Source organism: Coregonus clupeaformis, unplaced genomic scaffold, assembly GCF_020615455.1.
Source record: "Coregonus clupeaformis isolate EN_2021a unplaced genomic scaffold, ASM2061545v1 scaf0377, whole genome shotgun sequence".
NCBI classification, from domain to species: Eukaryota; Metazoa; Chordata; class Actinopteri; order Salmoniformes; family Salmonidae; genus Coregonus; species Coregonus clupeaformis.
This window is the reverse complement of record NW_025533832.1, coordinates 347237-360094: the sequence shown is the minus strand read 5'-3', so window position 1 is coordinate 360094 and position 12858 is coordinate 347237. Positions and strand designations below refer to the sequence as shown.

Genomic DNA, 12858 nt, shown 5'->3' with positions numbered 1-12858 from the left:
AAATTACAGCTCCATTTGCACAAATTTAACGAGACAAATCAATATAGGTTACGATCTTGGTTTTCTCTGCATCTCCTATCAATTATAACTCATAAAATATGTTGTAGAATGTTATACATGAAAAATGAATGTTTGAATTGTACAACCAAACCCAGGGATGCTAGACATTAACATATTTTAAGTATATTCATAATTATTTAAATTGGAGCAATATTAAATACATTTATTGCATGAAATGTAAATTTTATTAACATTTAAGTATATTAACTACATTTAAAATGATCTAAATTGGGATACTTTTTTTGTACTTAAGTATGTTCTTAGTACAGTGAGGGAAAAAAGTATTTGATCCCCTGCTGATTTTGTACGTTTGCCCACTGACAAAGAAATTATCAGTCTATAATTTTAATGGTAGGTTTATTTGAACAGTGAGAGACAGAATAACAACAAAAAAATCCAGAAAAACGCATGTCAAAAATGTTATAAATTGATTAGCGTTTTAATGAGGGAAATAAGTATTTGACCCCCTCTCAATCAGAAAGATTTCTGGCTCCCAGGTGTATTTTATACAGGTAACGAGCTGAGATTAGGAGCACACTCTTAAAATGAGTGCTCCTTATCTCAGCTTGTTACCTGTATAAAAGACACCTGTCCACAGAAGCAATCAATCAATCAGATTACAAACTCTCCACCATGGCCAAGACCAAAGAGCTCTCCAAGGATGTCAGGGACAAGATTGTAGACCTACACAAGGCTGGAATGGGCTACAAGACCATCACCAAGCAGCTTGGTGAGAAGGTGACAACAGTTGGTGCGATTATTCGCAAATGGAAGAAACACAAAATAACTGTCAATCAACCTCGGCCTTGGGCTCCATGCAAGATCTCACCTTGTGGAGTTGCAATGATCATGAGAATGGTGAGGAATCAGCCCAGAACTACACGGGAGGATCTTGTCAATGATCTCAAGGCAGCTGGGACCATAGTCACCAAGAAAACAAATTGGTAACACACTACGCCGTGAAGGACTGAAATCCTGCAGCGCCCGCAAGGTCCCCCTGCTCAAGAAAGCACATATACAGGGCCGTCTGAAGTTTGCCAATGAACATCTGAATGATTCAGAGGAGAACTGGGTGACAGTGTTGTGGTCAGATGAGACCAAAATCGAGCTCTTTGGCATCAACTCAACTCACCGTGTTTGGAGGAGGAGGAATGCTGCCTATGACCCCAAGAACACCATCCCCACCCTCAAACATGGAGGTGGAAACATTATGCTTTGGGGGTGTTTTTCTGCTAAGGGGACAGGACGACTTCACTGCATCAAAGGGACGATGGACGGGGCCATGTACCGTCAAATCTTGGGTGAGAACCTCCTTCCCTCAGCCAGGGCATTGAAAATGGGTCGTGGATGGGTATTCCAGCATGACAATGACCCAAAACACACGGCCAAGGCAACAAAGGAGTGGCTCAAGAAGAAGCACATTAAGGTCCTGGAGTGGCCTAGCCAGTCTCCATACCTTAATCCCATAGAAAATCTGTGGAGGGAGCTGAAGGTTCGAGTTGCCAAACGTCAGGCTCGAAACCTTAATGACTTAGAGAAGATCTGCAAAGAGGAGTTGGACAAAATCCCTCCTGAGATGTGTGCAAACCTGGTGGCCAACTACAAGAAACGTCTGACCTCTGTGATTGCCAACAAGGGTTTTGCCACCAAGTACTAAGTCATGTTTTGCCTCATTAAAATGCAAGTCAATTTATAACATTTTTGACATGTGTTATTTGTTGTTATTCTGTCTCTCACTGTTCAAATAAACCTACCATTAAAATCATAGACTGATCATGTCTTTGTCAGTGGGCAAACGTACAAAATCAGCAGAGGATCAAATACTTTTTTTCCTCACTGTAGCAATCACTGCCCTTTTATGAGGCTTTCGAAAGGCTCCCTGGTCTTTGTAGTTGAATCTGTGCTTGAAATGTAATACTTGACTGAGGGACCTTACAGATGTTGTATGTATGGGGGACAGTGGAAGGGTTAGTCATATTAAAATCATATCAACCCCTATTATTTCACAGAGTCCATGTAACATATTCTGTGATTTGTTGAGCCAAATTTTACTCCTGAACTAATTTAGGCTTGCCTAAACAAAGAGGCTGAATACTTATGCAATGATTATATTTTAGTTATCTAATTTTTTATTAATCTTATTATTTATTTATTTTCTTCCACTTTGACATTACAGAGTATTTTGAGTTAATTGTTGACAACACATGACAATTAAATCAATTTTAATCCCACTTTTTAACACAATAAAATGTGAAGAAATACAAGGGGTATGAATACTTTTCAAGGCACTTATAGTGTACTTGATCACTCACAAGCAGTTTCATTTAAAAAAATCAATGCTTCAACTTAAAAACAACTCCAAGTGTATTTTGAATTAATATACTAAATTACAATTCAATCGTTTTAAATAGAAGTACAAGTTTAATGAGTGTTTTTAAATGTAAAGATAGTGAACATATAGTATACTTAAAGAAAAACAATTAATTTAAAGTACACTTTTAATAAGTGTATTGATGTGTAATGATGTTATATTTATAGTATACTTAAGATATACTAGAAAAATACATCTTGTATTTGAAGTATATAATTTACATTTTTTATATATTTTAGTATACTTGTAATATATTAAAATATACTTTTTTCCGCTTGGGATGTTAATCAGCAAATATTAAGATCTTGGATTTAATTCAGTGCTCTTGGATTTAATTCAAAATGCTGGATTGTGTCAATCAAAATGATTTCCTGGGTAAAAATATAGCATTTTACGGTCTGAAAAATTTCAATCTGAGATTTTATCAATATGCTGTATTTATGTAAATTGTAACAGATCATAACTTGTAGAAGACTATATGTTCCTTCAATAGCAACCTATCCAGTTATTGTAAAAGATAACAGTATAATTCATCGTTTTACACCTGTACACAGCCCATCTGAAATTAGCCCACCCAACTACCTCATCCCTATATTGTTATTTATTTTGCTGTTTTGCACCCCAGTATCTCTATTTGCACATCATCTCTTGCACATCTAGCATTCCAGTGTTAATACTAATTGTAATTATTTTGCACTATAGCCTATTTATTGCCTTACCTCCATAACTTGCTACATTTGCACACACTGTATATATATTTTCGGTTGTATTTTTTGCCCTTTATGTATTTTTTACCCCATATGTAACTCTGTGTTGTTGTTTTTATCGCACTACTATGCTTTATCTTGGCCAGGTCGCAGTTGTAAATGAGAACTTGTTCTCAACTGGCTTACCTGGTTAAATAAAGGTGAAATAAAAAATAAAAAATAATTTAAAAAATCATCGTTTTGCTTGTAGCAGCTCTTATTCTCTCTGTAGCTATTCAAAAAGGATCCTTACAGTTTACAGTCTAATATTTTAGTCAAAGTTGACCTGTTTATGTGCAGGAGTGTATGTATTGCTGAAGTTTCTGTAGCCTACACATGAGATATGACCATAAACAGTTCAATTGAACCTTTTTGCATCAATTTCCAGACAATAAATATACTGCAGAATATCTTACCTCTATATCAGTGTGCCAGTTCCACCTTGTGTTGCCTTCTCGGGGTTCTTATTAGAAGTCATGTGTCTTTTTTCTGATTAAGGATCAGTTCACATAAATCAATTTTTAAAAATACATATTGATCAGTTCCAGGATGTTGTAAGGGACAGGAGAAGGGACGGTGTATATCAAGCCTGCAGATGGTCATGTGATTCTGATACAGAATATACTGTTGTACAACAGAGGCATCTGGTGGTGACGCTGACTCTCTGATGGTGACTTGTTACTGAGGCTTTTGGTTCTATTTCCATCACCTCAGTTGCCCATTTAAAATCATAAGAAGATGTTGAGCTTTGGGGTTGTAAAACCATTAACACAGAGTCCATTAATTCATCTTCATGATAATTTTAATGCGATTGAGGAAAAAAATAAGGGTTACATAATTCTGTCATGTGCAAACATTTAATGTTGATAGAGCAAATTATGAGCAGCATTCCTTGCATTTCATCAAACATAAAATAATGCCCTGAATCAACTTAAAGTGAAATGTGTTGAGGTATTACAGTTCTGTATAACCATATTACTGTGTAGTTTATTAGCAGAAATTAAATGATAAAAATGGCCACTGTTACTGTAACTGATGGAAATATTGGCTTCTCAAGATGTACAGGATATTCTCATTCAACTTGCAAATTCAATATGGATTTGTTTTGGTAAAATGGGCACGAAGACATTGAAATCAATGAAAGGGAACAAAATGAATTGCTTCCAACTAACATTAGCTACTGTAAGTTAGACACCTTATGTTACCCCTAGAATAAGAACAATGTTTTATCTGTACCATAGACCTACAGTGATAATTAATATATTATTAGTGATAGTTAGAATTGTTCAAATGAACTGACTTTACCAGAAGTACAGTAGATAGATCAACCAGGTGTATATGTTTTTCTTCTTCTCATAGACAAGGAAACAACAGAGGAATCATTCAAAGTTTTCTTTCAGTGGACCATTTTGAAGAGGTCTGGTGGTTTCACTTCTTTGCTATTGGGATGATTTTGGTGGTGCACAGGCAGAGGGCGGGACACCAGGCATACACCAAAGGATTGCTGCACCCGGCCTGTTCTTTCATGGCGGCACAGTTGACATACTTGTTTATGTAAGGACAGGGATTGGCTGAAATGACACATGAGAAGAAACATTGGCAGTCAATTCATTGTATATTGACAGTTTACATTTGGTGATTATTGTACATTGAACCTTGTGAACATGTTTTTGAAACCTATCACTAACATTGCTAAGTCATATTGGTAAGATTTTAGATGGCATTCATGTATTTTCATCATGTCTGATACTTACTGCAAAGCTTATTTTCGCAGGAGTTGGGGCAGTCAGCACACGTAGCTCCTTCCTTGTATGGAGCCACTCCTCTGTAGTTTCCCCTGTTAAACAAAGTATTGGAATGATCGCTGGATGATGCCTTCCTTCCACTACCAGTTATAGTAAATATGGTGAAATTGTACACAGGTGTTAGGTGCATTTTGGGTGTGATTGGTGCAACATACGCTCTGTAATATTGGCATCCATAGAAGTAGACTGAGCCAGGACACAAGGCCACACCACAGCCAACCTTGTATGAACTATTCCAAACCACCTATATGAAAGGAGACACAGTTTAGTGTTATCAGAGTTTAATTGGCGAATAACCATAATGACACTTGTCGGTAACTACACACCTCTGACCACCATACAGCATACCAAATCAAATCACATTTTATTGGTCGCATACACATATTTAGGAGATGTTATTGCGGGTGTAGCAAAATGCTTGTGGCACAATGGTCCATAACAATATACACTGAGTATACAACATTTTAGGAACACCTGCTCTTTCCATGACATAGACTGACCAGGTGAATCCAGGTGAAAGCTATGATCCCTTATTCATGTCACTTGTTAAATCCACTTTAATCAGTGTAGATGAAGGGGAGAAGACAGATTAAAGAAGGATTTTTCATCCTTGATACAATTGAGACATGGATTGTATATGTGTGCCATTCAGAGGGTGAATGGGCAAGACAAAATATTTAAGTGCCTTTGAACGGGGTATGGTAGTGGGTGCCAGGCGCACCAGTTTGTGGGGGGCCAACTCAATATTAGGAAGGTGTTCCTAATGTTTGGTATACTCAGTGTATGTACAATACAATGGCTAAAATTGCTACCAAAATAAATGTCAATAAGTTAGTAATCTATTCTGCAAGTATACTCCTTTGGTGTCAACAGGTATATGTGATTAAATATCCCTGAAAATATACGTGACAGAGTAGGAACTGCAGGTTTGGTGTGTGCTTCCTACCTGACCCTAATTAGTGGCGGACATGTAAAATGTAGAAAAATACCCCATTGTCCATTGTGGGTCCTTATGTACCTAAAGGTCCAGTGTTAAGACTGTATGGTGTTGTTGCTATGCGCTCGGTTTTAAGGCAACCATTTTAGGGACCATGCTGTCTTTAGCAACTGTTTTGGGTGTGGTCGAATCTGTTCAGAAGGTATGTTTAGTTCTCTATCAGCGTTTGTTTATTCAAATTTGACAGCACATGTATTACTTTGAAAGTTATGCCACTGCAGTTGTCTTTGTGTTTGGAGAGATGTTCATGAGGGTCCAAGCAATATATTGAAACTGCCCTCCATTAAGGTGACTGTTTTAAGTTCATACATTTTGTATTTCTAAAATAGTTAGTGTTTGTGTAGATGCAGTGGCTAACTGCTCTTTTCTTTCATGCAGAAGTTGTTTGTCACTGTTTTTGGTCAGTTGTGAACAGGGTCAGTTGTCTCTGTGGAAGCGCTGTAGATATTTAGAACATGATAGAGCCATCCAGTGAAAGGAACTGCGTTGTGTTTTCGCATTAATGTTTTACTGTACCCTTTTTAAACAAACAAACTTAGACCTGATTCATTCCATAAACTTGTTCTTTTTTTTTTATATATATCTGCCTCTGACTGTTTCTCTATAAATGGGCCCATAGAACCTGTGATTCAATCAGATTTTACACATGTATGTCATCATAATGTATCTGCACGTAAGATGAACATTACCTGTGTGTAGTGGCCGATGTGTTTACCATTGATAGATCCATTGGGATAGGAGTAATCTATGACCTCACTGTGCCAGGCTGTAACTATTTCAGTCCAATTCTTAGAAGTGGCGGACATGAACAGGTTCTCACCCATTTCGTAGCCTGTTCATAAGTAAAGCATGCATGGAAAAGTTTACTAAATAGGTATGTAACAGTGAAATCAAACTGGAACAGTTGACTAACATGTCTTTTCAATGCAGGATTTAAGATGTCAACAAATATGATACCAGGTAAGCTACCATAGATAGTCACTGGTGATAGGAAATCATGACATTCAAAATATATTTGAGCTGAAGATTGCGCTCACATTGATACCATTGCAGCGAAAGTCTTGAGTTGCATGAATCAATAAAATATATTTGTCTTAGTTTGCACTACAGCAGGGGAAAAACAAGAGATGTCATGGAGAGACAAAGGGAAACCGTACTGCCAAGCATGCGACTGCTGGGTGGCCCATGAGCCATGGAGCAGGTGTTAACCCAAGCCTGAACACTGGCCGCTGCCTCCTCGCTCCAGCTCTGCAGGTCAGATACAAACAGCTGTAGAATAATGCCATCCACATACTAGTGTCCATGAGTATTTTGTGGCCGTACTGTATTGTCTCTACATGTACATAAACTAACCATATAGGCCTACCATAGGGCTGCTCTATGAATTACACATCAGGGATTATATTCTTTACGATGGATTTTGGGGGATGTTGGAAAAACATTTGATTCTGAGGTTTGTTACGGATGGAAAGTATATGAATCATGAAAGCGTACCATCTTGAGCATGTCTCTAGCAGTAGGCGTAACCGCTCTCCGGAAGGCGTTGTGCTGGTTAAGGATCTCAGCCTGAACTGCTGTGCTGTCTGGGCAAATGTCTACACACACACAGACACACACACACGTTATATTGTGGGATTATATGCACATTACTTACTCCACAGGTAAATACTTCACTAAACCCATAATACAAAGCAACTATTTACTCTTAATGTCTGTGACAACATCTGGACTGAGTCCCAAATCAATCCACTTTCTTTTGTAAAAACAGCACGTGATGAATTAAACGTTGTGGGTGATGACTAAATCCAGTGTAATTAATTCCTAATCATGTTGGTAGAGGATGGTGAAAGTCTTCACATTTTGCTGCCTTAAACTTAAATGAAAATGGATTCAATTCGATTTTCCCCCCTACAGATCTACACCACCTACTCCACATTTTTGCAGTGAAAGAAAGTTATAGAAAATGTAAACGCACAAAAAAAACAAAAGTGTTTTGTTTTTGCGTAGGTCTTCACACCCCAGAGTTAATACTTGGTGGAGCAGCCATTATAGCTGTAAATCATTTAGAATCATATTCTACCAACTTTCCACAACTCTTAGGGCAGCATATGGCAATTGTTTTTGTCAAAATTGCTCAAGACAGTAAATTTGATTGGGAATCATTGACGGAAAGCATATTTAAACCTATTTTCAAGCTAATTTAAGTCAGGACTGAGTCTAGACCACTCAGCAACACTCAACACCATTCTGGTGTGTCTTTGGCATAACTGGTTTGGTATAATTGTCTTACTCAAAAATACAACTCTATCCCAGGGTTTTCAGGAGACTGAGGTGGGGTTTTCCTGTCAATGTTTACCTGGGCTTTGCGGCTTTCATATTTATTTTGATCTTACAAACTCCCCAGTCCCTGCCGATGATGAGCAATACCTATAACATGATGCTGCCACCATAATACTAACACTGGGGTAGTTTTTTTTGCAGGACAATTACACCTATTTTAATGCCAAAGACACACCAGAATGGCTTTCCAATAGGTGTTGAGTGTTCCTGAATGGTCCAGTCTCCGTCCTTAATTAAATCTGCTTAAAAAAGGTTTGAATATTGCTGTCCATCAATGATTCCCAGCCAAAGTTACTGAGCTTTAGCAATTTTGACAAAACAATGAATACATGTTGCCCTAAGAGTTGTGCGAAGTTAGTAGAATCTTATTAAAAATTATTAAATGCTGAAATGGCTGCCAAAGGTGCTTCAACCAAGTATGAACTCTGGGGTGTCAAGACATATGCAATCAAGACATTTTCATTTAATTTTGAATTGATTTGGAAAATGTTCTCTAATTGTCTTTTACTTTTAAAATCTGGAGTAGGTTGTGTAGCTCTGTAGGGAAAATATTAAATGTAATCCCTTTTAGATGTAATTTTAAGGCAGCAAAATGTGGAGACTGCAAGGGGTGTGTAGACTTTCACTGTGCACTGTGTTAGAATGTTCGTAAGGCATTGTACTTACTTGGCTGTGGACACAGCAGGAGATGGATCAAGGGAAAGAATGAAAAGTAGTAAGAACTTTAATAAATACATTAAAATGTAATTGGTCTCATATCTAATGTACTGTTTTTGATTCCGTATGTGGTTTTCTTTTCAGTAATTCATATGAGTACTTACCACATTGCACACAGAGTACACTTCATGCAGTGTCAGGATGCAAACCAATAACGCAAACATTGTGCCTGAAATCCAGGAGGGAGAGACTGCACCTATCTAGAAAAAGAATCCACATGATCAGAATGGAGTACCTTGCCTTAGTTTACGTGTTGTCAGAACCTTTGCACAACTCTATGATAGTATCTATTGCGTTTTTGTTACCGTATTTTAACAAACTTTTGTATTTTCTCACTAACATATTCACATTGATAGCCATAAACAAAAATGGTACTAAACAATAAAAATGGGCAATCCTTTGAGAATCAAGAGATTAACCTTTGCACATCACGGACACTGATGAACTCATATTTTAACTTGCATTTTCTAGAATAGTAATACTGTAAGGATCTGTCATTCTTGCAGAGCTAAGAGGCTTACCTGCTCATGGGTCTTCAAGAGGTTGAGTGGCACTTGGTGCTGTTCTTTTTCCTTTTATAGGGCCAACTCCAGGCTATATTCGTGACTGTGGTAGGCTCACCTTTTCTTTCACTACTAATGATGCAGAGGCTGTCAATATTAGACAATAGATACAGAACAACAATACATCTAGAAACCAGCATTGAGAAAAGCTGACAGAAGTAAATATGAAATTGTAAGAATATGGGGTGTAGTTTCTCCACTCTGCAAACCTCCACAAAGAAAGGAGAAGCTCTCTGTAAATACTAGTGTAAATAAAAGAACAATTATGGATGGCGTCAACGGCATGGAGTGGATGCATTTCTTTGTTTGGAATGGAATGCCAATTCTGAAAGTAGGGACCTCACAATGGCAAATTATCTTCCTTGAGTTTGTTCTAGCTTGAAGGTTTGTCAGGCTTGAAAGACTTTGCCTTTGGGGCCTGTCCAGCCACTGTGTCTGGGCCACACTAATTAATGTTTAGCGTGTATGACAAAATCCTGTTCTATACGGTCAGTCAATATAGAAGGATTTAGTGATTATGCAAAGGCTATCTGCTCGGAGGTTTAACAAGTTGGTAACTGACATAACAAAGTTGGATATCAGTTTGTACACACTTATCATGATGCAAGGTGACTTTGGGTGTTCAGAAAGGCACCTAACAAATAACATTTTGATTATGGTTATTACTTGATTTTATATCAAGATCTTGTTCATGAACTTGTATTAATAAACCAATGAATCACTGAATTGACTGTATATCATTACTAATAAACAAATGTCTCATAATCAAGGTGTAATTAATTTCTTCCAAACCGATTCCCTCTATCCCTAAAATGCTGCAATATGTCCAGAGGGCACAGAGAAAGTTGGTAAGTAGACATGAGAATAGTATTGTTATTTACATTTTAGCAGACGCTCTTATCCAGAGCTACTTACAGGAGCAATTAGGGTTAAGTGCCTTGCTCAAGGGCACATCGACAGATTTTTCACCTAGTCGGCTCAGGGATTAGAACCAGCGACCTTTCGGTTACTGGCACAACGCTCTTAACCACTAAGCTACCTGCCGCCCAACACACTTAATGCAATGAGAGAATATGGCGAAACCAAGCACTCACGTCATGTCTTTCAATATCATATCACCTTTACCCTCATTCACCTCTGTCAAGAACACTTGATGTTTGTATATTTAACTGGGTGTTCCTCTACATACATACTATACATTTGTGGGTGCAGCAAATACAGTATATGCTCTCTGACCTCTGAACACATTGTCGATCCAGAGCATCCCAACATGCTCAATGGGTGACATGTCTGGTGAGTATGCAGGCCATGGAAGAACTGGGACAATTTCAGCTTCTGGGAATTGTTATATTTTTGGTCCTGATGTGGTAAGACAGTTGAAATAAGATCACGAGCCATTTTATAAGTTATATTTTTCAAGACTCAATGGCATTACAGTACATTAATTTAAAAGTCCTAAAATGGATGTACCAATCCCTGATTGCCCCTTTTTAAATAATATTTAATCCCTGAACCCCCCCCACACACACACACACGCACAGTTGTATGACACATAGATATTGAACTATCCTCAGACTGTACAGTTCCATTTGTCCAGTGTCTCTTGAATATTTGAGCTATGTGAAACTGTACCTTCAGTAATAAACACTAGAGGGCATTCTCACTTTGTTATAAAAATGATGTGGCAGCTACACTCCTCCATATGTTGAAAATAAAACATTTGGCTCTGCATTTTGGATTATAGATCAAATGTTTCATATGAGGCAACAGAACAGGATTTCACCTTTTTGAGGGTATTTTCATGCATATATGTTTTACAGTTTAGAAATGAAAGCACTTTATCTAGTCCCTGAACACTTCTAAATTAATCCTGATAATGGCATGATTTGAGTTAGAAGGTTATAGGCCATAACAAAACACATATTACCAATAACGGGAGGTTAGCTTTTTTGGACGGGGGGCAGGAGATCTTTGTGCCTCTGTATCCTTCTCACATAATTATTAACGATTAATTCATGAATATCCATAATCATGGTAGCATCCACATTAATGTAGAAGTGTTCAGAAATATCTTATATTCTTACTCACAATAAAAGTGACTCCAAAATGACAATACATTATTCACCATTCAGTTCCTATTGGGCTAAACTTTACCCGAAACGCAACCAAAACAAACTGCAAATGCATCAAACAAGTTTGAAGAGTCACAAACTTGATGTAGTCATTGAGTGCAAGGAATATGGGACCAAATACAAAACTTTTGACTACTTTAATACACTAAGGGAATTTGTCTAAATACAGCACTTGACCTGAAATGGGGGGGGACTAGATGCATAAAGTGCTTTCATTTCTAAACGGTAAAACAGATATTTATGAAAATACCCTCAAATAAAAGGTGGCATTCTGTACTGTCGCCTCATATGATTTATCTTAACCTCAAATCCAAAATGCTGGAGTATAGAGCCAAATGTAAAAAAATATATATATAATACAACAAAATGCTTCTCTATCGAAATACATATGGAGGGGAGTGTACGTCCAAATGTTTATTTTCCCCCCTCTTTTTTATCATACCACCCCTCCCCTGATTGGAGTAAACTAATGGACAACAATATGTCTTCTACTGCTACTTACAGCTATTTTAACTCACATATACTGTACACTAATCTTAATTCCAATCCTCAAATGTCCACATACTAAGCCATCTTTCCCAGTACACTACAATTTTACTTTTTACTTTTGCAATACATCCATCTATTTTACTGTGATGTCTTACGAACGTCTTAAACATCTCTCTTTGTACCATTTCTACCGAGATTGCCCTAAAAATAAATACTTTACCTAAGAGTATGATCGTATTTCCCGTTAGTTGATCGTGGTTTTTCAGATCTCATAACAGTACTGTTTGTAGGTCCATCTGATTACGTTATGACTTAACAACCACTCCTGGGCCTGACTCCAAAAGCAAACCATGGAAGGAGATGATCTGTTGATTCTGTTTCCTCGTCGCAGTCTGCACAGGGCTCACTGTTCGATGCCCCATATATTGAGCATAATTTTATTTTGATTGATATGCCAATTGTTTGGATAAACCTGATGCCATGGTACTGGGAGATCAAATCTCTTCCCAACTATCTTGAATTTTATGCTGCATGGTTGTCAAACCTCTTGACCTTAAGTGAAACTGATACATTTTACGATTTATACTATTCATTTTAAGCCATGCATTGTTTTTCATTGGAGGCAGACAAACCAGTTC

At 37.5% G+C, this 12858-nt stretch overlaps 1 protein-coding gene across 1 annotated transcript; it reads right to left on the bottom strand.

The window, feature by feature from the left end:
• Positions 1-3990: 3990 nt before the first annotated feature.
• On the bottom strand, positions 3991-8026 carry LOC121561853 (cysteine-rich venom protein ophanin-like). The gene is made up of 7 exons (XM_041874292.2): positions 8011-8026; positions 7474-7574; positions 7137-7227; positions 6669-6811; positions 5138-5226; positions 4932-5014; positions 3991-4748 (listed from the first exon to the last, which is right to left on the bottom strand). Exons 1-7 carry the CDS (start codon positions 8024-8026, stop codon positions 4606-4608), a joined length of 666 nt encoding a protein of 221 aa, XP_041730226.2. The 3' UTR covers positions 3991-4605.
• Positions 8027-12858: the final 4832 nt, after the last annotated feature.